The sequence below is a fragment of the Ictalurus punctatus genome, chromosome 23 (assembly GCF_001660625.3).
Source record: "Ictalurus punctatus breed USDA103 chromosome 23, Coco_2.0, whole genome shotgun sequence".
Classification (NCBI taxonomy): Eukaryota; Metazoa; Chordata; class Actinopteri; order Siluriformes; family Ictaluridae; genus Ictalurus; species Ictalurus punctatus.
Window position 1 is genome coordinate 97,747 of NC_030438.2, and position 25,517 is coordinate 123,263.

The 25,517-nt window shown below is 37.4% G+C and overlaps 1 protein-coding gene across 5 annotated transcripts in view; it reads left to right on the top strand.

Moving 5' to 3' along the window:
- Positions 1-25,517, top strand: part of LOC108256539 (dnaJ homolog subfamily C member 13) — an 81,977-nt gene that overhangs the window by 18,842 nt on the left and 37,618 nt on the right. For 4 of the 5 annotated variants that reach the window (XM_047150205.2, XM_017453510.3, XM_017453509.3 and 1 more), the window contains 18 exons: positions 4,693-4,788; positions 5,197-5,288; positions 6,281-6,447; positions 8,783-8,862; positions 10,098-10,267; positions 10,635-10,734; positions 14,615-14,722; positions 14,871-15,026; positions 15,715-15,771; positions 15,845-15,966; positions 16,202-16,277; positions 16,431-16,526; positions 16,622-16,762; positions 18,031-18,048; positions 18,353-18,435; positions 21,726-21,879; positions 24,731-24,834; positions 25,012-25,171. In XM_047150205.2, the coding sequence (XP_047006161.1) occupies positions 4,693-4,788; positions 5,197-5,288; positions 6,281-6,447; positions 8,783-8,862; positions 10,098-10,267; positions 10,635-10,734; positions 14,615-14,722; positions 14,871-15,026; positions 15,715-15,771; positions 15,845-15,966; positions 16,202-16,277; positions 16,431-16,526; positions 16,622-16,762; positions 18,031-18,048; positions 18,353-18,435; positions 21,726-21,879; positions 24,731-24,834; positions 25,012-25,171 (1,980 nt within the window). The remainder of the gene's footprint in view (positions 1-4,692; positions 4,789-5,196; positions 5,289-6,280; positions 6,448-8,782; positions 8,863-10,097; positions 10,268-10,634; positions 10,735-14,614; positions 14,723-14,870; positions 15,027-15,714; positions 15,772-15,844; positions 15,967-16,201; positions 16,278-16,430; positions 16,527-16,621; positions 16,763-18,030; positions 18,049-18,352; positions 18,436-21,725; positions 21,880-24,730; positions 24,835-25,011; positions 25,172-25,517) is intronic. The other variant, XM_017453511.3, reaches the window with a different exon arrangement.

A 25,517-nucleotide genomic window follows, 5' to 3' on the forward strand; every position in this document is an offset into this window, starting at 1 on the left:
AGACTGATCTAGCAGCACTACGTGTATTCAGTAGCCTGTTCATTGGAATCAGGCGGTGATACAATCATAGTTGATATCTCTGGGAGATTATTGATAAAACTCTGTGCAGCAGATGTATTTAAGGTCAGAGTTTTCGATTTGAGATGCAGCTCATGATAACCATACGAGATAAAATAATGATCTGAGATTGCTTCAGACTGCGGAAATGGGACTATATTTTCTATATTTAATCTGTATGTTAGTATAAGGTCAAGAGTTTGACCAGCATTATGAGTGGGTCCTATAACATTCTGATTGACCATTACTGAATCAAGAAGTTACACAACCGCTGTTCTCAGAGGGTCTTCTGGGTTATCAAAATGAATATTAAAGTCACCAACAATTTGTGGTTTGTCTAGAAAAACAACCAGGTTCCATATGAAATCTGCAAATTCCCCAAGGAATTCAGAATATGGTCCTGGGGGTCTATAAATGATAATTAGCGGAACCACCTGTACCAACCTGCTGTAAGCTACATCGCAATGCCGCATTGGGATGGGGCCAGAGCATACTACTGCATCGGACATACTACTCTTAGTAACTTCTGACTGATGAAGGCGTATATCATTAGGTCCTACATGAATAACTGTCTTTGAAAATATTTGCCTGTCTAAGATTACCTGCTATGTCCGGTGCCCTGGCTCCCAGAATAACTATACTAAAGCTGCTGGAGCCGATAAAGGCCTAGCTAGTTTCACGTGCCTTAAGGTAGTCTCCTATCCTAAAGCTTTGGCTTTGCGATTATGCCGCCGAGTCGTCACCCATTCGCTCTGCTGTGGTCTAATGCCGGAGTTGGGGAATCGCTATCTCTGCCTGAGCCATCCAGACTTTCCACTACAGAAACTCCACTGCTCTCATTCTCACTAACCCACTCTAGTGTGGATGTGCACCGCTAGTAAGAATGACTAAATTCTAATGAATGGGCAGTGGTGGCTTGGCGGTTAATTAATTTGAATTAATTCAAATTAATTTTAATTTAAATTTCTTTGGTTTTAATGAAAGTTTCTTCATTAAATAATTCTTCACCAGTCATAATCAAGAGTAGCAACTGTTCAGTCTGTTAACATACAGTGCACTGCTGCTCTCCTTCACTCTCTTCAGCAACTCTAATAGCACATTCACTTTATTTAAAGTCAGGGTTGCCAGATATCACTAGAAGTCACCTCTAGTTTCCATGTTCTGATTTAATCCACCAAAATAACACTCTTATCAGCAGACCTGACAACACTGTACCAGGGATCAAATCTAAAAGGAACAACTGATAAACAAAAAAAACCTAACAAAATGTAAAGACAGAAAATGTGCTTAATTATAAATAAATCATTTAATATAAAAATAGATATTATAATAACTTCATAAAATATAAATAAAATGAGAAATGAAATAATGTTTAATTACTATGGGTTGCATTTAATATCAATTTGACATTTAAGCTTAGTTCGCTGTTTCCTTAGAAGGCTTTTAGCCTTTTTTTCCTAATATGGATCATTTTTGTGTTCGTTTACTTTTAATTAGGACTCTTTATTGTTTAAAATATTTAAAAATAAATATTTTATGCTTGTTTATTCATCAATTAACCAACAGTATCTCATTGCTATTATTTTAATTCTGTTAACAGTGACCATGAGCAGAGAGCTTACATTTAACTGTTTATGATTTAAACCTCCTGATTAAAGTTTAAATATAAAAAGATTGGTATCTGGATCGGTATCAGCTGTAAAAATCCTCATCGGAGCATCCCTAATGAACACCATTAAGCTAAAGCGCTTTGCATCTGACGGGTAAATGAACTCGTCCAATCGCATATTATATGAGATTATTCAGATATATACACAATATACACAGAGCGGTTCAAGAACTGACTCCAGCCCAGAACCATGACAGTGGAAAATGTCTAATAGTGTAGCTTTAAATATATTTAAGAGGAGCAGACTTCAATGTTCAGTGTTTGAGGTTTATTGTATTTGTTTACAAGGTGGAACAGGTTAACGGTTGTTTTTTGTTAACCAATTGTTAAATTGGTGTTTTGTAGCCAAGATTGCACACAACATTTATATAAAAACAAAGCTGTGCTTGGCCTCAAATCTCACGGTCCACAGGTCTATCAATGGTACAAAGCAACAGCTTAAATGGGAATAGTACTTTATGTAGTAATGTTTGGGTTTAAGTCTAAAGTGTAAAAATATTACTTAAGTGGATAATGGCCTTTGTAGTACGTAAGCATGTGGTTCACAGACTTAGTGTTGGACAAAATACAATTACATTTGTTCAAGCTACACGGTGTCTCTCTGTCATGTTTTAAATACAAATATTTGCAAAAACGTGTTAAATTCTAACTACACCGGATGTTCGCGGCTAGTAGACTAATTAACTTATTTGTGCACCTATGCTAAGAATGAACAATTAAATTAAGCAAATCCTCATCTCTTGAACAAAAACATTAGTGTGCCCTTTATTGCTTACCATACTCCAACTTTGCAGCACCAGCATGCGTTGATGTTTTCCCAAACTCAAAGCAACTTCCATTACTAAAACGTTACTAACCTTACTAAATTAATTGGTCCATATTAAGTAGAAAACCTACCCAAGTCATCACACGATATGAAAAAACGAGCGCTCCTAATGGCTAAAGTCCTTAGGATTAACCATCAGAAAACATGGTGTCTGCAGCTTTAAGATAAAAGACAATAATAGTGTTGTATCTCATAATGTGTGTTTATTTTTTCCTTTTTTTTAATCTTATACAAACTATAGAAGATTATACAGTCTGACTTTGGAACAGAGAAACTAAACATTTTTCTCTGATGCATTTTTAGCTTCCCTTGTCTGTGCTGCCAAACAGATAAAACCATGAATGTCTTCACTTGCTAAACATGAAAGGGGGAAATTAAGAAAATGAAACAATGTGTTGCTTATCAGGGCTACTTTACTGTACAAAAATGTTATAAGTATTTCTGCTATTCTTAAAATACTTTTTTGTACATAATTTGTAAAATAGAGGTAATTTTTTTTTGTTATGCAGTTTGCATATCAACAACAAATTGGTGTACTTGATGCAATTATCTATCTACTACTGAAGGCCCACTTCCACCTGGACAAACCTGGCAATACTATGAAGGGTGATATTCTTCATATGACTTTTCCAGTGCCTTTAGTAGCATACAACCCTTTTTGCTTGGTGAAAAGTTGAAGGTGATGCAAGCGGACACCACCACAACCTCCTGGATTTCAGACGAACTGACAGCTAGACCCTGGTTTGTGCTTTGAGGATCTGTGTGTTGGACAATAGGATGAGCAACACAGGAGCTCAACAAAGAAGAGTTCAATCTCTTTCTTGTTCACACTGTACACCTTTTGCAGAAATTGTCTGATGACTCTGCTGTAGTGGAGTCTGATATAGTGAAGTGCAGGAGTCAGAGTATTGAGCTGTGATCGACTGCTTCGTTGAGTGATGTTGAAGGAACAACCTACAGCTCACACTGCAAAAAGTGACAGCAAGTGAAAATATCTTGAATATAGTCACATTTATCTAGTATTTCCTGTTATTAGATTACTATAAACCATAAAGATTATTAAACCTATTTCTATTCTTTTATTATTAAGAAAAAACTCATTTCAAGCTTGAAGTCGTCTCGTCTCTTTTGGCAAACGATTTTGCAAATAAATTTTACTATATTCAAGATATATTTACTTTTTTCAGTGCAACATGGACAAAACAAAAGAGATGTTGGTGCACTTTATAAAAAACTCCCTGCTGACCCCTGTCTCTATCCTTGGGGAGGACGTGGAAGTCTACAGACACCTTGCAGTGCATCTAGACAGCAGACTGGATTGGGCACAACACTGAGGCAGTCTACAGGAAGGGACAGATCAGACTCAGGGACACCTTTTTTTTTATTTTTAAAAAAAAATTTTTTATTTTATTTATTTATTTATTTATTTATTTATTTTAATATATATAAAGGAAGCTCTGGTCTTTCAATGTATGCAACAGGATGCTATGCATGTTCTAGTCAGTTGTAGGAGGCACCATCTTTTACACAGGCCATATGTTGAGGTAGTGTCATCAAAACGAGGAAATGCTAGCAGAATAAACAGACTTATAAGGGAAGCTGGACAGGTGATTGGAACCAATCTGGACCAGGAGAGGATGCTGGATAAAGTGCTATTCATCATTATCAATGTCTCTGACCACCTCAGTGAACACTTAGTCATGCAGCACAGCACTTTTAACTCCAGACTGATCTGGTCATGGACACAACCATTTTTCTATGGACCCATTTTAATGACCGTCACCTTATGATCATCACCTGCACTACAACCACTTTACTTACTTTTACTTACTTGCTGTCTATCTGTCTGTCTTTTTTTTCCAGAAAAATGCACAGATTTCTCAGATTTTCACATGGTATATTTGTTTTTGTTTTCAAACATTTTCCTGCTAAAAAATGAGGAATTATATCCAGGGATATCCAGCAGGACTCCTTTTTTTCCTTTGTTTTTTTGTTTAGTTTTTTTTGTGATGTTCTTAATTATATTGGTGTAGCATAACAGTAATAATGTAACTTTCAGATTACAGTGTACCATAATACTGGTGTATTATTATAGTCCCAATTTTGGGGCATAAAATTTGATGTGCTTTATTTTCCTCAGGAACCTGTAAAGAGGATATTGGCCCTCACTGAGACATCTCTGGTGGAAAGAGACCCTGCGTCCTACAACATTGTCACCGTCAAACCCTTTGGAGAGGTGAGACATTGTTTATAAAGTAGCAACTCTTTTCAAGAATTAATGTTTTGAATGTTTGATTAGTTTTAAGTTTGATGCCAATTAGAATTATGCAATACAATCTAACATGTAATATTACTATAACATTTATCTTCCTCTATTTTTTATTATCCTGATTTTTTTATTTTTTAAATTTTTTAAATTCATTTTATTTCTCCCTCTTTTATGTTTTCATTTGTCTTATTTTTATTTTATTTTTTTACTTTGCACCTTTTAAAGTACAGTCTTGTCTCCGGAGTTTTCCCCAAAACCAAAATTATTTTTTTTTAAATAATAATAATTTCCCAGTATTCCAGCATAGTGCTAGTGCTAATTTGGTTATACTCTGCAAGAATATTTGTTGATCTGATGGTATTGGTGCTGCTGCAGGTTTTTGCGCTCATTTGTGATGCCGAGAATCCTCAGATATTCACAGTCGAGTTCATCAGAGGACAGATACGAAAATACTGCTCCACAGATAGGTAACATGTGCGCGCGCACACACACACACACACACACACACACACACACACACACACACACACACACACACACACACTCTCTCTTTGTCTCTCGTTCTCTAACTCGTGCTTTCATTTCAGTAATTTTTTGTTTGTTTTTTATCTATGCAGGAAATTTGCTTGCACAATTTGTATTAGTTTTTTCCTCATTCTGAATTTGGATTAGTTTGAATTCCTTTTTAAATATCTAGTATTTAGGCAAATTTCTACCCAAAAGATACCTATATAGGTACTTTGTAACACATTTAACATCATTGCATAAATATTTTATAAAGCAATTCTGAAGAATTTATAAAAGGCTTGTGATATAACATCAGAGGGTTTGTGTGACTTAATTATTCCTTAACCTTTAATTATCATTATGGCTCAATTGATTGAGACTGTTACTGTATTCTTTTTTTTATACTCATCTGGCATGTTATTAGTTTGTTTTTACTAATCACACAATCATGACACTTTGTGAAAGTTGTAGAATGCATACATATTGTTCATATTGTAAAGAGTATGTGGGGGGGTCAAATACTGTGTTCAACAAGCACATATGATTGTGATGGTTAGGTATCCACATCCTTTTGGCCTCTTATCTTGGATGAAAAATGAGGGTTATTTTACTCACATAGTCATAGAAGTAACCTTGTAGCTAGCTAAATAATACCAGTTAATATTACATACCATGTTTGGTAGGTTGTGTTACATTAGCTACTGTAGCTAAAATAAATTTTAGATCTACTTATAACTACTTATAACTCTTGATGGAAGAAGACAAGGTTTAAGTGAGACATTTCTCTATGTAAATATATTTCATGGTTTCAGCAGCTGTATTTTTTGAATGTCAACTTTTTTCTGACTAACAGAAAATCTCTCTCTCTCTCTCTCTCTCTCTCTCTCTCTCTCTCTCTCTCTCAATGTCATTCTTTCTCTGTATCACTCTGTCTCTTTCTCTGACTCTGTAGGGACTCTCTGATGGCCAGTCTGTTGGATGGGGTGAGAGCTTCCGGTAACAGAGATGTGTGTGTAAAAATTGCCTCCACTCAAAGAGGGCAGCGCTGGGGACTTCTCAGCATGCCTGTTGATGAGGAGGTAGAGAGCCTCCATCTCAAATTCCTCGCAGCTCCACCCAGTATGTAGAGTGTTTTGAAATCTTCAATATTTATCATTGAAATCATTCATATGTGTAGTTTGTTTTTGTTTGTTTGTTCTTACATTGATATCATTATAGTTTTTGCACTATTTCTACTTTGTATGTTGCCTTTCTATTGTCTTGTTTGTTACACTTGTTTTTTGTTTAATGTAATTGCCTGGTTCTAGAGGCAGTCTGTTTTCATCCCACTGTATACATGAGTGTGCATATAATAAGTAAGGAGTAAAACATGACGAGACCTGCTATTATATGCAAATAATCAACAACAGGGTGGTGTGATGCTTTCCAATGCAGTGTGGAAGTACTGTTACCACCCCAATGTTTATTGTTTTCCAATAACAGGATGTCCTGTTTTGTGCCCCGACCCCCCCCCCCCATTTTGCACCAATTTTTTATTTTTTTTTTTGCCAACGATTAACACGTCATGCCTTCATCCGTGTTCAAAAAGTTTCTAAATATATTACAAAGCTTTGACACTCAAGATTTCAACCATAAATTAAATAAATGTCTCCTTACAGAATGCGTCTCTGTATTAAGATTCTTTGTTAAATAAATACGAATTCATGTGGCACACTGCCCCCACCCTGTTGGAGGAGGCCAGGTATAATAATTATATATTCTATAGCCTTTAAAAGCTATCTATATTTCTCTCTCTCTCTCTCTCACTCTCTCTCTCTCTCTCTCTCTCTCTCTCTCTCTCTCTCTCTCTCTCTACCTGATATCTTAGATAGATAGTTATAGTTCTTGTACTTTTTTAATTACTTTTCATAACTTTAGTGATTTAAAGAAAATACCTTTTATGACTTTTAAAAAACTATATAAAAGATGGACCGGTATGGAACATGAATTATCAAAAATGTTTCTGAACACTATAACTACTTTGAACAAAGGAGCACTAGGCTGTAATAACGTGTACTATTTTACATGTAAAACATGTTGTATTACATTCGTCTTAAAAACATTCACATAAGAATGATGTAAATTGGGACGAAGGGCGCATCTCGTTATTGATGACATTGTTAAATCTCTGGCTCTCAGCCACAGAGCAGATGCAGAGAGAGGTGAGAGTGCAGCGGGAAAGCTGCTGACATTTGGGAAGTTGCTAAGTTTGTCTTAAAAGTCGCTAGATTTGTAGTTATTTGTGCTTTTTTATTTATTTATTTATTTATTTATTTATTTTTTGCGCAAATAAGTCACTAATGGGGTCTGAAAAGTCACTAAGTTGGCAACACTGGTCTGCACTGACAACTATATAATAGCCAGGCTAAGCTCTGCCTCTCCCCAGCAAAAAGAAAATGCAGTGGGAAAGGGGATGTGGGGTTTTTAATTTATGCACATTTTATTTGAAAAGCAATAAAATACACCGAGTCCCCTATTGATGCCCTTTCTGTGTGTTTTTTTTTCCTTTTTTTTTTCTTTTCTTCTTTTCTTTCTTGAAAACAATTTGTGCCCCCCTTTCGCTCGCTCCGTGGTTCTCTGAGAGCCACTGGTTTAGATTATGTAGAAAGTCTCCCATGTCCTAATGAATTATCCATTCTTATAGAAATGATACTGTAGAACAAGCATGTTAATATCAGTCTGTGATTTGAATTACAGCTAACAGTCCTGTCAGAGCAATGCTGTTGTAGAAAATTAGCACCTTCTGACCAGTAAGATTCAAGAATACAGTGCTGTGGTATAACAAATACTTTTAACTTGACGACTCATCATTATTAAAATAATGCATTTTAATATATATTTTTTAAAATAATGCATTATGTATTACATCAACACTTAACACAAAGGAAATGCAGCGAAATGTTTTTATGACTGCCTGTGACATAAAAATAGTATTTAAATAAATCAAAATTTACTTGTATACAAGTAGAAAAAGATAAATAAAAAATATAAAGGGTATAAAAGAGAGATGGCAACAACAATATGGACTATATTTTGAATAAAGTACAGATGTGCAGTTTTATGTGCATTGCAATGCTCTTGCAGTGAATTTGCGGACTATATAATAAATACTTTTAAATATGTGGGTAATACTAACAAAACAGGAATGTAGGGGTGTGGGTGCTGTGCAAACAAATTCAAAGTCTAGTCTTAGGTGTTCATTTGTTCATTTGCCAAATGTCCTAAGGTGGCCATGCTCAAACCTAATACAGACTTCATGACAATATATATGAAAAATCACCATAACATTTACACGTCTATGTATTGAATGACAGTACATATTTACCTGTAAACCTTTTAAATATTAATAGTCATTATTTTCTTAAAGAGGAAAATGACATCTCAGGAAATATTTTTTACTGTCTTTTGTACGTAGATGGAAATTTTGCTGATGCAGTGTTCAGGTTCAACGCCAACATCTCCTACAGTGGAGTTCTACATGCAGTCACTCAAGATGTAAGTTATTGTTATAAGTTAAGTTAATGATTGTGAGTGCAATGTTGCTTTTATACTACAGTTCTATAAACAAGAAATTAGTATTGAGTAGCTGACATTTCAGACACACTATGGCCAAATGTTCTGTTAATTTTTTCTCCACTAGCTGCAATACATCCTGAAGAAGCAATAATCACAATATAGCATGTCTGCTAGCTGGCTACTGCATGTCTGCTAGCACAATACTAACTACATCATGACAATATCTATTTAGAATAAAATCCTAATATTGAACATGATATTGCCTTTTATGACTCCCTAGCTTGAGGCTGTCTCTCAGGTGGTAGAGCGGGTCGTCCACTAATCGTAGGGTTGGCGTTTCGATTCACGGCCCACATGCCGAAGTGTCCTTGGGCAAGACACTGAACCTCAAGTTGCTAATGCCTTGCTTGGCAGCTCTGCTACTATTGGTGTGTGTGTGTGTGTGTGTGTGTGTGTGTGTGTGTGTGTGTGTGTGTGTGGGTGTACACCAGCAAATTGACATTTGAATGGCTAAAGAAGAAATTATCAAGGTGTTGGAATGGCAAGTCAAAGTCCAGACCTCCCCCAATTGAAATGCTGTGGCCGGATATTAAGAGAGATACACAAGGGGGTCACGCCAGATACTGAAAGCAAATACTTTTGCCACTCACAGATCTGTAATATTGGACCATTTTCCTCAATAAATAAATAACCAAGTTTAACATTTTTGTCTCAGTTGTTTGTTTAATCTTTGTCTACTTTTAGGACTTGTGAAAAACTGATGTTTTAGGTCATTTTTATGCAGATATATAGAACATTCTTTTACACACCAATGTAGTGTACATATGCCTGCAGTTACCTACATCTGGGACAAATTGCAAGTAACATTGATGCAGGAAAACTCTAGGGTTTTTTAGGCCACAAACAAAGTTTAGAGAATGGTGAATGATTGTCCGAACTGAACCAGTCACCCGCATTTCACTTATTGATAGGGCTGTTTGCTTTCTCACAAAATTTTATCTCAGATAGGGTTTTATTTCAGATCCAGTATAATGGACGATTTGTGCTCTGCACTACAAATATAATGATACATGATAGAAGTTTGCTGAACAAATATATTTAACCAAAAATAAAGCTTTTATAAAAACTATTACATACTATATTTCCTGTTGCTTACATATGTCTCATATACTAACTGTGTAAATGTACATGTGTTTGCTTCTCCTCATTTACAGGGCCTTTTCTCAGAGAACAAAGAGAAACTGATCAACAATGCCATCTTGGCACTCCTGTCCCAGGATTCTGAGCTGGGCGGGCCCAATGCTGAACTGGAGGCCCAATTCCAGGCCATCAGACGACTCATTGCCTCTAAAGCTGGCTTTCAGGCCTTTACCCAGCTCCCTAAGTACTCCAGACTGCTACTACTACAATAATAAAAATACTAATAATAACAACTATAGTAATAATAATGACTATTCTTGGGGCAATAAATATAACAAAGTATTAAACATTTTTAAATACACTTGATCTTTAAAATTCTAGTTACTGAAATCTCATTAAAAGTACAGGTGCTTGTGGACAGTTATGACATTCCAGAGTCTTCCTGCTGTAGCAGATCTATTGTAGCGCATGAATTACTGAGTAAATAGGCTTACTGCCTAAAGTTAGTCATATTAATGGATTTACAGACATGCCGTCTGTACTATTTATGGACCTTTTGCACTCATAACTCTGTACTAATGGTGTTCACTGGTGTGAATGTGTGTTTTCAGGTTTAGGGAGCGGTTGGGTGTAAAGACCGTTAAAGCACTGAAGAGGAGCAATAATGGTGTGACGCATGCTGCTATTGACATGCTCTGTGCTCTTATGTGTGTAAGTGGCTGGCTGCTCTTGTATGTAAACTCTTTCTTATACACTTAGGAATCCATGTTCAACTACTCATTCATGCAATTATCTTATCAGCCAATCATGCGACAACAACATAAATGCATATCATACAGATACAGGTCAAAAGCTTCATTTAATATTCAAATCAAATTTCAGAACTGGGGGTGGGGAATGTGATCTCGGTGACTTTGGCTGTGGCATGGTGGTTTTTTTTTAAATCTTCAAATGTTGACCCACTACAACTACACTTCTTCTCGCCCCATACCTGAAGCTGTTTGCTAAACATCATGTGACAAGGGTCAGAGCTACAGCTGAACTTGTCCACCAAAGCTGGTATTAGATTTCCGTTAGCTCTATGTTAAGTGAATAAGAGAGAAGTATTTTAACTTCATGCTAGCTTTGTATTACCTTAGTGTTGGCTTCATTAGCGTCATGTTAGCTTCAGTTATATACGAATAAGCTTAGCTGACTTTGCAAGCAGCCAAGGGAGCAGACTGAAGCCGAACCTTCCAGGGTATCGTGGTGGCCCTCATAAAACCCACACTCCCATCCCTGAGTAGTGACATTAGTGGTCTTCACTAATTCACACATATTGGCTTGAGTGGTTACACATTATAATAAAAAAACATGCTGAGCTCGGTCAACCCTCAGTGTACCCCAGCCAAGCCTCACTTGCAGTCAGCTGTGTTGAAGGTGAAACATCAGACCATCAGACCTTCTTAAAACAATGTTTTCAAGGTGCTTTATTGAAGACATACAGTATGTCACAAAAGTGAGTACACCCCTCACATTTGTGTAAATATTTGATGATATCTTTTCATGTGACAACACTGAAGAAATGACACTTTGCTACAGTGTAAAGTAGTGAGTGTACAGCTTGTGTAACAGTGTAAATATGCTGTCCCCTCAAAATACCTCAACACACAGCCATTAATGTCTAAACCGCCGGCAACAAAAGTGAGTACACCCCTAAGTGAAAATGTCCAAATTGGGCCCAAAGTGTCAATATTTTGTGTGGCCACCATTATTTTCCAGCACTGCCTTAACCCTCTTGGGCATGGAGGTCACCAGAGCTTCATAGGTTGCCACTGGAGTGAACAAAAATGTCCCTTTGACCCTCATATTTTATATTTTGATTATATTGTGCATTATGTTCTAAATAAACTACAAACAAAAAACATTCTTTCTTTTAGTCTCCTGAAATTCTTTCTTTTAATTTTCATAGTGGCATTCCACCTTGATAGACCCATTAGGCGGTGGGTCGTTATTTTCTCAGGTGTGCAAGACATCAATATTCATGTCCATTGACAGTCCCTTGCATACAGCCTTTCAAAGACAAAAAATGCCACACAAAACTTAAATCAATTCGTTGTTTTATGTGAATGAATGAACAGGATGGTTTTCACATGTTGTAACAAAGCGTGAGGGTTAACCTGATCATGATCTATACCACCCTAGACTTTTACCCCACCCCAGAATTTCTCTCATGGGACCAGGAGGTCTTCTTGCTACTAAAAGATTCTGTTTTAAATCAGAACTCCTAACTAATAGATAAAAAGATGTAAAGAGTTAAAGACATTGCCCACCTTTTTTTCTTTTTCAATTCAATAATAACACTGGAAAAGAAAATTATTTCTCAGTTATGTACACTTTTACTTCACTCTTTACAACTTAGTACAGTACATCTACTAAGAGGGTTGCAATTAAATACTAAATATAAACTCAGTACACGTCCTCGTCAAAATGTTCTTTAGCAAACCAAGGAATAGTTTCACTTACTAAATTTATAGCTTTGTCACTCAGTGGAGTATCCTCAGTTGCTGAGACACTCTCCTGTCTTGCCGGCGTGTAATCCTTCGTTCAGGCCTTTACCCCCACTGATATGTTGGAGCCCCCCCAGGGACGCCAAGAAATGTGGTGGAAATTCAGCTAAAAAATGAGAAATCACTAGCAAACACTTGAATGTACTCAATAAATATTTCATTCAATCACTAGTTGCTGATGAGCCTGGGTAGCCACTCTTGCCGTACCATACCTCAAAGGGTTCTCAAGTTTTGCATGAACATACATAGAAGCACACATGAATTATTCATCATATAGTGAAAAGAGTAAAGTATGTGATTGGTTATAAACAGACATGATTTAACATAGATCCTCCTTCTTCCCTTTATCATACATGGACTTATTTATCATATGAAACAGGTTATTCATCATTATACAGTGCTATGAAAAAGTATTTGCCCAATCCTTATTTCTTCTGTTTTTGTGTATATTTAGATCTTCAAACGTAATACAACATAAAACAAAGGCAACCTGAGGTAACACACAATAGGTTTTTTTTTTATTTTTTATTTTTTTATTGAAGCAAAAAAAAGTTATCCAACACCTATCACCCATGTGACAAACTAATTGCCCCCTTTATCTTAAAACTGGTTGTGGCACCTTTAGCAGCAATAACTGAAACCAAACACTTCTGATAACTGGAGATCAGTCTTTAGCTTACATCTAGGACTAGGACTTACTCCTATGCTTTGGATCAGTGTCTTGCTGAATAATCCAGTTGCGCTTGAGTTTCAGCTTACGGACTGAAGACCGGACATTCTCCTTTAGGATTTTCTGGTAGAGAACAGAATTCATGTTTGAATTCTGTCATTGGTGTTGGTATCAATTACTGCAAGTTGCCCAGGCCCTGAAGCAGCAGAGCATCCCCACAGCATCACACTTCCACCACCATGCTCGACCGTAGGTATGATGTTCTTTTTGTGGAATTCTGTGTTTTTGTTTATGCCACATGTAACAGGACCCCTGTCTTCCAAACAGTTCCACTTTTGACTCATCAGTCCACAGATCATTCTCAAAAAAGGTTTGAGGATCATCAAGGTGTCTTTTGGCAAAATTGAGATGGGTTTGCAGTGGTTTTCACCTCGCCACACTTCCATAGGTGTCATTTTTGCCCAGTGTCTTTCTGATAGTGGAGGCTCGAACAGTGACCTTTAGTGACACAAGAGAGGCCTGTAGTTCCTTTGATGTTGTCCTTTGGTCTTTTGTGACTTCCTGGATAAGTAGTTGCTCTGCCCTTCTGGGAAGGCTAGCTACTGTCTGAGTTTTTCCATTTGGTGATACTGGCTCTCACTGTGGAGTCCCAGAGCCTTTTAAATAGCTTTGTAACCCTTCCCAGACTGATGTATTTCAGTCACCTTCTTCCTCATCATTTCTGGAATTTCTTTCAATTTTGCCATAGTGTGTTACTGGGTAAGACAGTTTAACCAACTTCATGCTGTTAAAAAAGGTTCTCTTTAAGTGTTGATTTGATTGAAAAGGTTGGCTGCATCTAGTCACTAATAGGAATTGGTAACTAAGGGGGCAAATACATTTTCACACAGGCCCAGTTTGTATTGGATAACTTTTTGCTTCAATAAATAACATTATTTAAAAACTGTATTTTGTGTTTACTCAGGTTGCCTTTATTTTATCTTAGATTTTGGTTTCATTTCTGAAACTATTTTGTATGAGATATACACTAAAACAGAACAAATCGGTATGGGGCGACTACATTTTTACAGCACTGCAGAATTAAACCATCACAGGGAAATACTTTGTAATACTCAAACCAGCCCATCTGGCACCAACAACCATGCCATGGTCCAAGTCACTGAGATCAAACTTTCCCCATTCTAAACATAAACTGAAGCTCTTGACCAACATCTGCATGCTGTGCTGCTGCCACATAATTGTCTGATTGGATAATTTCATAAAGAAGAGTTCTACAGGTCTTCCTAATAAAGTGGATGGTGAGTGTATAGCTCTTATTGTTTGTGTTGTTTTTAAAAGTACAACATTTATAGTTGTGGTGTTGCTTTTACAGCCAATGCATGATGACTATGACTTGAGGCAGGAACAGTTGAACAAAGCCTCTCTTCTATCATCCAAAAAGTTCCTGGAGAGCCTTTTGGAGAAATTCATCAGTAATGTGGTACACTGCTAATAAGTTCACCTTAATGTAACTTGATTGTAGCTGCTTAAAAGTCAAATAATAGTCTTTAGTATCCTAAAAGAAGTCTAATATGTATAGTTCTATTTTTATGTGCAGCTGTCTTAACATCATTTCCATCTTTTTTCAGGACCATGGCACAGGTGCTTTAGTGATCAGTGCACTGCTAGATTTCTTGACCTTTGCCCTTTGCGCGCCTTACAGCGAGACGAGTGAAGGTCAGCAGTTCGACATGCTGCTAGAGATGGTGGCCTCCAATGGACGCACACTTTTCAAACTCTTCCAGGTCCGAGGCAAAACATTCTGCAGTGTGTATGCAGACAGTCCGAGCCAAAAAATGTGCTTTGCTTTTTTGTAGTACAGAAGAGATGCACTATATAGCCAAAAGTTTGTGGATCATCACACGCATACAGTTGAGTCCATAAGTATTTTGGAAGAAAATGATAACTGTCCATAACTGTCCCCCATCCCCCCCTTTGTTGTTATAATAACCTCCACTCTTCTGGGAAGGATTTCCACTAGCATTTGGATTGTGGCTGTAGGGATTTGCCCATTCAGTCACAAGAGTATTGCTGCAGTTAGACACTGTCTGGTGAGTAGGTCTGACACACAGTTGGCGCTTCAGTTCATCCAACACAAAGGTTTTCAGTGGAGTTGTGGTGTGGGCTCTGTGCAGGCCACTTGTGTTCTTCTACACCAACCTTGGGTAACCATGTCTTCATGGGCCTCACTTGGGTTGGGCCCTTTAGTCCAGTGAAGGGAAATTATAATGCTATACAGCATACAAAGACATTTTATACATCTGACCGTGTGCTTCCAACTTTGTGGCAACAGTTTGGGCAAGGCCCATTTATGGGTGTGTTGCTCTGATATCCGCAGACATTTGGCCATATAGTGTATGCACTAGGCTATGTCTTATGTTTCTGTAGATTATACTGATTGTTTTTTCTGTTCTGTTGTCTCTGTCTCTGCAGCATCCTTCTATGGCTATAGTGAAGGGTGCAGGTTTGGTGATGAAGGCCATTATTGAGGTAAGATTCCATACTTTTTTTTAAGTAGTATTGTCTAATGTGGAAAAATTGGTGTGTGTATGTGTGTGTTCAGGAGGGGGATAAGGAAATAGCCACAAAGATGCAGGACTTGGCATTGAGTGAAGGTGCTTTACCAAGACATCTACACACATCTATGTTCACAGTCAGCACTGATCAGAGGATGCTTACGAACAGGTAAACACATGCCCCTATCAGCACCACATCCCAGACTTCATTCCAAGCCTGCTTAATGTGGACAATTAAAATGCACAGGGTCACTACAGACCATGTTGACATGTATCCGGTCTAAGAGCATAAAGATGCAGAGGGATCCCTGTTAAGCCCTGCAGTTGACTCAATTTATGATCCTTGTTGTGTTTGGTGAGATTTAAATAAATGAAGTCAAAAAATGTTCCTGTGTTGCTTGTAGACAGCTGAGTCGTCACCTCGTTGGTTTGTGGACAGCTGAGAATCCTGTCGCTATGAACCTCCTCAAGAGAATCTTGGTGAGATTGCACACAGATTAATGATTAATGACAGAGTAAAAGTCTTTTAATTGGTTTACATTCCAACCATTGATATGTTCCTGACAATCTGTTTCTTTGGGTCATTTCTTTTTCCTTGCCTTTCGTTTCCTTTGTTTACTTTCTCCCCTCCAGCCAACTGGGCTCCTCGCATATCTGGACAGCTCTGACCCTGTGCCAGAAAAGGATATGGACAGAATGCATATCCGTGACAACCTAAAGATTGCTTCTGTAACTTGAGCTCTTTATTTTAATTGAGTCACAATGAGTAATAACTATTCCACATACCAAATTAACATCACTTCCAATTTTCTCTGTCTGTGCAGGACCAGTTTGGACGCACTAAGGTGCCAGAGTGGCAGCGAATAGCGGGCAAGGCTGCCAAAGAGGTGGAAAAGTTTGCTAAAGAAAAGGCTGACCTGGTGCTAATGCACTGGAGAGACAAGATGGGCATTGTACAGAAGGAGGTAAGCAAGGTTCACTGCAAAACTGTGCAAGATGAAACTGGATCCACATACCACTATGTACGCCAGTACTTCTACAATCTCTCATTAGATAACGATTCTCAACTTTCTAGTAAACCAGTATGCAAAGTAATATAATTTACAGTATTTTTAACAGTATTATTTATTTTGAATTTTTCTGGAGACTTTTTTTTAAATTTAATTTTCAACAGCTTCACATTAGAATAAATGTTATCTATGATTAAAGTGTATTCTTAACCAGCTTTGCTGTTTGAGCTATTTCACTCTCAGCATTTTATGTGAGTGTAGTAAGGAAACGTATGAAAATGGTATTTAAACCATTATAATACAATATACAGTCAAGTCCATAAATATTTGAAACGGGCAGTACATGCAAGAAAACACACAAACATCTTGCAACTGAAAGAATATTTCATGGAAGAGTGGTCAAAAATTCCAACAAGTCTGGTGGACAATTATGCATAGCTTCTGAGGCCAAGGGTGTACTTACTTTTTCCACAGAAGTATATCGCATCTTTTGATTTCTGTTGAATAAACGATGTTAAATATAATAAATGAAAGTATGTCAATTTCATTAATATGCACTGTTTCAGATATGATCAAATGATTGCTTGTCCAAATATAAAAAAAAAAGCCAACAATTTCCATGGGGTGTACTTATTTTTTCCACTTGATTGTATTACATACAGAAAATATTGCTTACACATTGTGCTTGAAATTAGGGCTTCAGTGTCTTCCCTTATTGGTGATCAGTGGTGCTGTATCGATCAATGGTCTGTTGGGTTCCTTTGGCTGTGCTCACACATCTCAACACATGTCTGAGAGACAATCTCTGGCATTATCATGTTTAACTGCTCATTACATTCAATCGTTTGTTTCTTATTGTCAAGTTTAATTTTGGTACACACTGCCTGTTGATTTAAAAATTAGATGTTTAATTCTTGCTGACACTGAGGTGTTGCTATTAAATAAATGAATATTATCAGATGGTCATTTTGACGTTTAAGATTATTCTATATATCAGTATTTTGGCACTGGGTGGATTATTAAAGCATTTTATTTTTAATCAGTAAATACATTTTTTTTCCACCCAGCCTTGTAATTAGGTTGCAATTCTACCAAATAGAAAATTCTTGGATTTAATGTTTTTTTTTTATTGTGATCCGCCAACTACAATATCAATAATATTTCTGTTATTTCTGCCCTGTCCACTGCCCATTATTATGGTTGTCTCCTGTGAATCCATGCAGCAGGACAGGAATAACTTGGTGAGTATCATTGAGCACTGAGACATTTTGTTAACATTCTTGTGATTTTAATTAATGTTTTTCCTGGGGTTTTTATTCAGTTACTATTACTGTATCAAGATTCCTGATTCTGCAAGACCATTCTTTATATCGATTCATGCAAAACTATTAGTTTTTTTTTAAAATAAACTTCGTTATAGCTGCCATGTTTGTAATATGTTTGGAATGAGTTTGATTTGATAGACGTTTCACAGTTTATTGTCCCCATGTTATTATACATGCTTATTTGTTGTCACAGTGATTAATGCATGTTTGTTGGTTGCAGAACCCAAACCAAAAACCTGTTGTCTTGAGGAAAAGGAGACAGCGGATCAAGATAGAGGCCAATTGGGAGCTCTTCTACTACAAGTATATATTTACTTAACATTTATATTTTGTAATTTAGATACTGTCTGATTTTGGTCAGGTTTATTTAGTATATCATGTGAAACCTGTAGTACTTAGTATAGTAAAAAAAAAAAACCTGTAGTACTTAGTGTAGTAAAAAATCTATATATTCTAAAAATTAGAATGTAAAATCACCAGTATTTTCTAGTTTAGGTGTGATAATATACTGATGGTCCAGCATGTGAGTGTATGTACATATACATGCATATGCATCAGTCAGCCATAACATTAAAAACCCCCTGCCTAATGTGTAGGTCCCCCTTGTGCTGCCGAAACAACTCTGACCCATTGAGGCATGGGCTGCACAAAACCTCAAAAGGTGTGCTGTGGTAACTGGCACCAAGATGTTAGCAGCAGATCCCTTAAGTCCTGTAAGTTGTGATGTGGGACCTCCGAGGATAGGACTTGTTCATCCATCACATCCCACAGATGCTTGATTGGAATTAAAAGTAGGGAATTTGGAGGCCAAGTCAATAACTTTAACTCTGTTATGTCCTTCAAACTATTCCTGAACAATTTTTGCAGTGTGGCAGGCTTCATTATCCTGCTGAAAGGGACCACTGCCATTAGGGAATTCAGTTGCCTTGAAGGAGTGTAGTTTGTCTGCAACAGTAGCTGCGTTTACATGGACAACAATAATCCACTCTTAATCCGATTAAGACCATACTCTGATTTAAGAAACTACCATGTAAACAGCGATTTTTACTTACCTTAATCTAATTAAGGTCATAATCGAATTAAGACAGGTGGAGTACTCCTGTTTTAGTCGCATTATGGATGTGTACTACAGACATGTAAACACCTTATGAATGTTCACATTATGGACGTCGTTTGAGAGTTTTCACCGCATTTTGCGACAGGACACGATCACACACGGCAGTTTTACGTTTTATGGCGAACAAGAGAGTTCGGCCGTGTCCCAAACCGCGTACTTGCCTACTATAGGTCTGCAGTGGGGAAAAATACATGTATCTCGGCTACTATATAGACGGTATGTACGTGGTTTGAGACTCAGCCCACGGCTTCAAGCAGTCGTCTATTAGCACGTACAGCATGACAAATAATTAACTGCACTTAAAGCATTCGTTAAAAAAAATTAAAAACAGCCAAAACTGTATACGGTACCATAACGAAGACGAACTGTATGTTGATACGTGAAATTCTGGAGGGACGTGGGACGGCGTGGCGCGGTGACATAATGACGCAGGCTGTTAATCTAATTATGTTCTATAACATGTAAAACGGGAACATGACAGGAGTATTCTAAAAGCGACTCGTGAACACCTTAATCACATTATCTTAATCAGAGTAAGGTCAATAATTAGATTACTGCTGTCCATGTAAACGTAGTCAGTGTTTATGTAGGAGGTACATGTCCAAGTAACATCCAAATGAATTCAGGACCCAAAGTTTCCCAGCAGAATACTGGCTAGAGCATCACACTGCCTTCACCGGCTTGCCTTCTTCCCATAGTGCATCCTGGTGCCATCTGTTTCTCATATACGCACATGCATCTGGCCGTCTAAGTGATGTAAAAGAAAACATCAACCCAGGCCACCTTCTTCCACTGCTACATGGTCCAGTTCTGAACATGCTACTTTTGGTGGTGGACAAGGGTCAGCACTCTGACCGGTCTGCAGCTATACAGCCACATACACAGCAAGCTGCGATGCACCATGTGTACACATTTCTAACACAGCCAGCATTCATTTTTTCAACAGTTTGTGCTACAGTAGCTCTTTTGTGTGATCAGACCAGAAAGGCTAGCCTTCGTTCCCACGTGCACCAGTGAGCCTTGGGCACCCATGACCCTGTCACTGGTTCACCAGTTGTCCTTCCTTGGACCACTTTTGGTAGGTACTAACCACTGTATACCAGGAACACCCCACAAGACCTGTTGTTTTAGAGATGCTCTGACCCAGTTGTCTAGCAGTCACAATTTGACCCTTATCAAAGTCACTCAGATCCTTAAGCTTGCCCTTTTTTCCTGCTTTGAACACATCAACTAACTGTTTGCTTGCTACCTAATATATCCCACCCCTTGACAGGTGCCATTATGAAATAATCATGTTATTCACTTCACCTGTCAATGATTTTAATGTTATGGCTGATCAGTGTAAACTTCAAGTATAGATGTATTTCAGTTAGGTATATCCTGTATGTACACACACTGCTTGATTATGTAACGCAAAGTTCTGTCCAGTGAAATTTTTTTTGCCTTTAAATAGTGCATAATACATATCAAGTACTTCTCATATACATTCAGGTCTATAACTATTAGGACATTGACAAAATTCTAAATTATCAACCCGAGATGCCATCCATTAGTCAAAGTAGAATATGTTAAAGTAATATGTTAAAGTTGAGAGTTACATATAGTTCAAAAAGATGAGAAACCATTGTCTAGTGGAAAGAGAGTGAGACTGTTTCCACTGAGCTGCGATCATTTTCTTAGCTGCTTGTTAGATACAGTACTGTACAAAAGTTTTAGGCACCCCAATTTTTTTTTAGTACAAACTTTATTATAGATTTTTTATTTTATGATTTGTACATTAAGTCAGTACAAAGAACATTTTAGATTCCCAAGCATTCGTTTTCTAGCACAAAATTAAACGTTAGAGAAAAATCTTTGTATGTCATTAAAGAAAGCAGCATATTACGTAAGTGACCACTTTTCAGACAAAAAAACATAATGAAGGCTGCTGGGTTTTGCTGCAAAAATAAGAAGCAAGTGCTACAGTCAAAGAACTGTGGCTTGTTCTGCAAGATGCTCAATAAAACTTACTAGCTAATTTATTTATAAAATGGCACAAATTGTATCGGAGACTGCTATTTTTATTTTACCTGGTGGTGTACACAGGCAAAACCTTGATAATAGTCACTGTCCAAATATTTATGGACCCGGCTGTATAAAACCTTATATTCTCCAAAACTGAATAACGTCAGTTAACACCAAACACACCATCATAAATTTTATTGTCATTTTTAATACTTGGTTGCATTTCCCTAGTCTGGATCCCACAGACATCATGACTTTTTTTTTTGGTGCATTAATGTTACCATTGCAGAGCATCCCACTTCATTGCCTTAAAAAATGTCCAATGCGTTTTAAGCATTGCATCACCCATAAATATATGGGGTACATATTGAACAGTGAAACACAGTGCGTCTCTATTCCGGCTGTCCGGAATAGAGACTCTATACTGTGTGATAATTCATTCACATGTGTATGTGGTCGATGCTCGTTGCAGATTTCATATGGATCATGCACACTCAAATCTAATCTGGAACCTGAAGACTCGTGAGGAGCTGCGTGATGCTCTGGAAGGAGAAATGCGCTCCTTCAGTGTAGACCGAGAGCTTGGAAGCGCCAATGTGATTTCCTGGAATCATCAAGAGTTTGAGGTGTGTGTAGGCTTTTTGTATACAGTAGAATTTTTTTTTTTTTTTTTTTTGGGGGGTGTTTCAGTGTTGCAGTAAGAATAGGCCATTTTTTAGCTAATGCAAAGTATGCTTAAGTATAAATTTTGAGGCCCCCAATTTTTGGCAGGTAATCTTTTCTAGTAAACATACAACTGTGACTTAATTTCCACTGTAGAGCCAAATGGGTACAGTTGCACCATTACATGCCAGAGACTGCTAGAAATTACAATGATGACGAAGTAACTTATCAGTGGTGTTTCATGTTCCTATTTAATATATAGCAGTAAATTGTGGTGGACTGCCTGTAAAATTTGGCTTTTGTATTCCCTCATAAAATGTGTTTCTGGAAATGGTAGTGTATATTCGATCATTGGATTATAAAATACATATTATTAAACGATTTATATTAAAACCTATGTTGCTGACAATGGGCAAAAGTATTCAAAAGCTATTGGCATTATTAGCATCCAGCACTGCCAATATGTTTAGACTTTGCTAGATAGATAGGGTGCCAATACTTGTACAGATAGATAGGGTGCCAATACTTCTAGTTGATTATATAGATAGATTGTTAATTCCTCTTGAGTTGATTGGATATATAGATGGATAGACAGATAGATGGAATGGATAGGATGTCAATACTTGTAGTTGATTTAGATAGATATGGGCAGTGGTTACTCAGTGGTTAAGGTGTTGGTCTACTGCTCAGAAGGTTGTGAGTTCAAACCCCAGCACCGCCAAACAGCCACTGTTGGGCCCCTGAGCAACGCCCTTAACCCTCAGTGGCTCAGATGAAAGAGTTAAATGTAAATTGTTTTGGGTGGCTTAGTATTTAAGGCTCCGGGTTACTGATCCTGATCAGAAGGTCAGGGGTTCAAGCCCCAGCGCTGCCAAGCTTCCACTGTTGGGCCCTTGAGCATGGCCCTTAACCCTCTCTGCTCCGGGGGCACTGTGTCATGGCTGACCCTATACTCTGACCCCAACTTCCTAACATGCTGGAGTATGTGAAGAAAATAATTTCACTGTGCATATATATATGCGACCAACAAAATATCATTATCATTATAAGGCGTCTACCAAATGCCGTATAAGTAAATATAGAAAGGGTACCAATACCTCTAGAGTTGATTGGATAGATAGATGGATAGGGTGCCAATACTTGTAGAGTTGGATAGATAGATGGGTAGATAGAAAGACCGATAACCAATAGATAGCCAATTAGATTGATAGATGGGTATTATTAGTAAATAGATAGATGATACATGTTGATAGAGTGAGTTTTAGTGCTTGAAATACAGAAGTGAGAGAGTGATACAGGTAGATTGTTAGAAAGATAGAAAGAAATATGGAGAGAGTGTGTGGCATTGATAGAGAGATAGATGAAGTGAGTGTGTCTGTCACAGGTACACTGACAGAATGAGAGGTAGAAAAAACTTTTTGCTGGCATGGTCTGAAAATGGTCTCATCAATTTCGTCAAAATTGGATGAACGATTTTTGCTTGAGGTCTTACTTTGGAACCAGTTCTCGAAACTTATGGACAGACTATCTCCATGCTGCACCATCTTAGTGCTGTTCATTCATATGCTTGTTATTGTTTACCTGACTGCCAATAATAAGCTAAAATAGGGTGTTTATAGTCTTGTCGCTGTCTGTTTTAAAGTAATTAGTAGCACAATTTACGTTAATTGACTGGCAGTGTACTGTATAGGAAATCCTGTTGATGCAGTATTCATTTCAATGGGTGTATGATTGGGAGTTTTATAATCATTTACAGTAAAGCAGACTGTAAGAATTATGCGTCTGGTCTAGGAAACATTTTTAAAATCTCTTTCCTGCATTTAATTGTTCTTGAAATTTGCTGTCAGCTCAAAAGTTAATTTGTGCAAGTGTCTCCATATTCACCATGCAATAGAGGAAGGGTGAATACCTAAATCATGCCATACAAACTGCATGGTTTTGTTGCACTGAGTGCTGTTCACTAATCATGAAAAAAAAAAACCTTGCTGAGAGCAGTTTATAAGCGTTTCCACAGCTTAACAGCTTTTACAGTGCCTTGCGAAAGTATAAACATCCCCTTGAACTTTTCCCACATTTTGTAATTTTACAACCTGGAACTAAAATTTACTTAGAAGAGATTACATGTCATGAATCTACACAAAATATCCCATAATAGGGCATTAGTCAGAGCAACCAAGAGGCCAAAGGTAACTCCAAAAGTACTGAGTGATCCACAGCTCAGATGGGAGGAGCTGTTCACAGGACAACCCTTGCCCAGACACCTTACACCCAACAACTAGTCAGGGTTGAGGGCAAGATAGATGGAGCTAACTACATGGCAATCCTAGAAGAAAACCTGTTAGTGTCTTCAAGAGACTGGCAGAGGTTCACCTTCGACAACTCTAAGTATACTGTCAATGTTGTATGCAGTCTGGAGAAGTCCAAACCAAGCAACAGAAGGTGTTCGAATGCCCCAGTGAAAACTGGTTGAGAATAATGTGGAAAGCATTGATGTTCACCAATGCTCTCCATGTAATCTGATAGCTTTAACAATTGTGTAACAGGAGTGAAAACTTGTGCAAGGCCCTATATGAGGAAACTTTGTTTCTCCCATTGCTTGGAACCGTACAGCTCTACATTGGTAAAGAGGCTCGTGTTCACAGTTCCACAAACACAATTTATTCTCAGAGTTATAAACTTGACATTCCATATTTTTAGGTACAAGTAAAACCTCCTATCCATTACTTTTTTGTTCATTTCAATTGCGGCTCATGCAGTAGCATTTCTGTTTAGAAAATCTGATCAGTGTGTATGTGTTTGTGTTTCTGTTTGTAGGTGAAGTATGAGTGCCTTTCTGATGAAATCAAAATTGGGGAATATTATCTGCGTCTGCTGCTGGAGGAGGATGAGAATGAGGAGTCTGGAGCCATCAAGAGATCGTAAATATCATCGTACACAGCACTACATATGCACTTTAGATTTGGCTGCTATTATTTTAGTGCTCAGAAATAGCTCAGCAGTTTCAGTTCCTCTTGTACATAACTGGTTCAGTTAATAATTAATTGCCATCAGGTTTCTTCTTTATTTCTCTCTTTTTACCTTTATCTTCTTTGCAGGTATGAGTTCTTTAATGAACTATATCATCGTTTCCTCTTAACGCCCAAGGTGGCAATGAAGTGTTTGTGCCTGCAGGCTCTGACGATAGTATATGGCAAGTGCTGTGAGGAAATCGGCCCTTTCACCGACACCAAATACATTGTGGGCATGTTGGATAGGGTTAGTTCTCTTATTCTAAGTTGGTCAAATAGATCAGTTTACAGTCCCTTTGTTTTAATATACAGTTTTAGTGCACAGTTTACATTCCCCTTGTTTTGGTACACAGTTTTAGTGTACAGTGCCCATTCCCTTTGATTTAGTATACAGGTTTAGTGTACATTTATATATTCCCTTTTTTAATGTACCATTTTAGTATACATTTTATATTCCCTTTGTTTTCAGTGTATAATTTAAATTCCCTTTGTTTTGGTATGCACTTTTAGTGTACAGTTTACATCCCCATTGTTTTAAGAATAGTTTTTATCCTGTTACATACTCTATGCAAGTACGCAAACATGACTTCAAG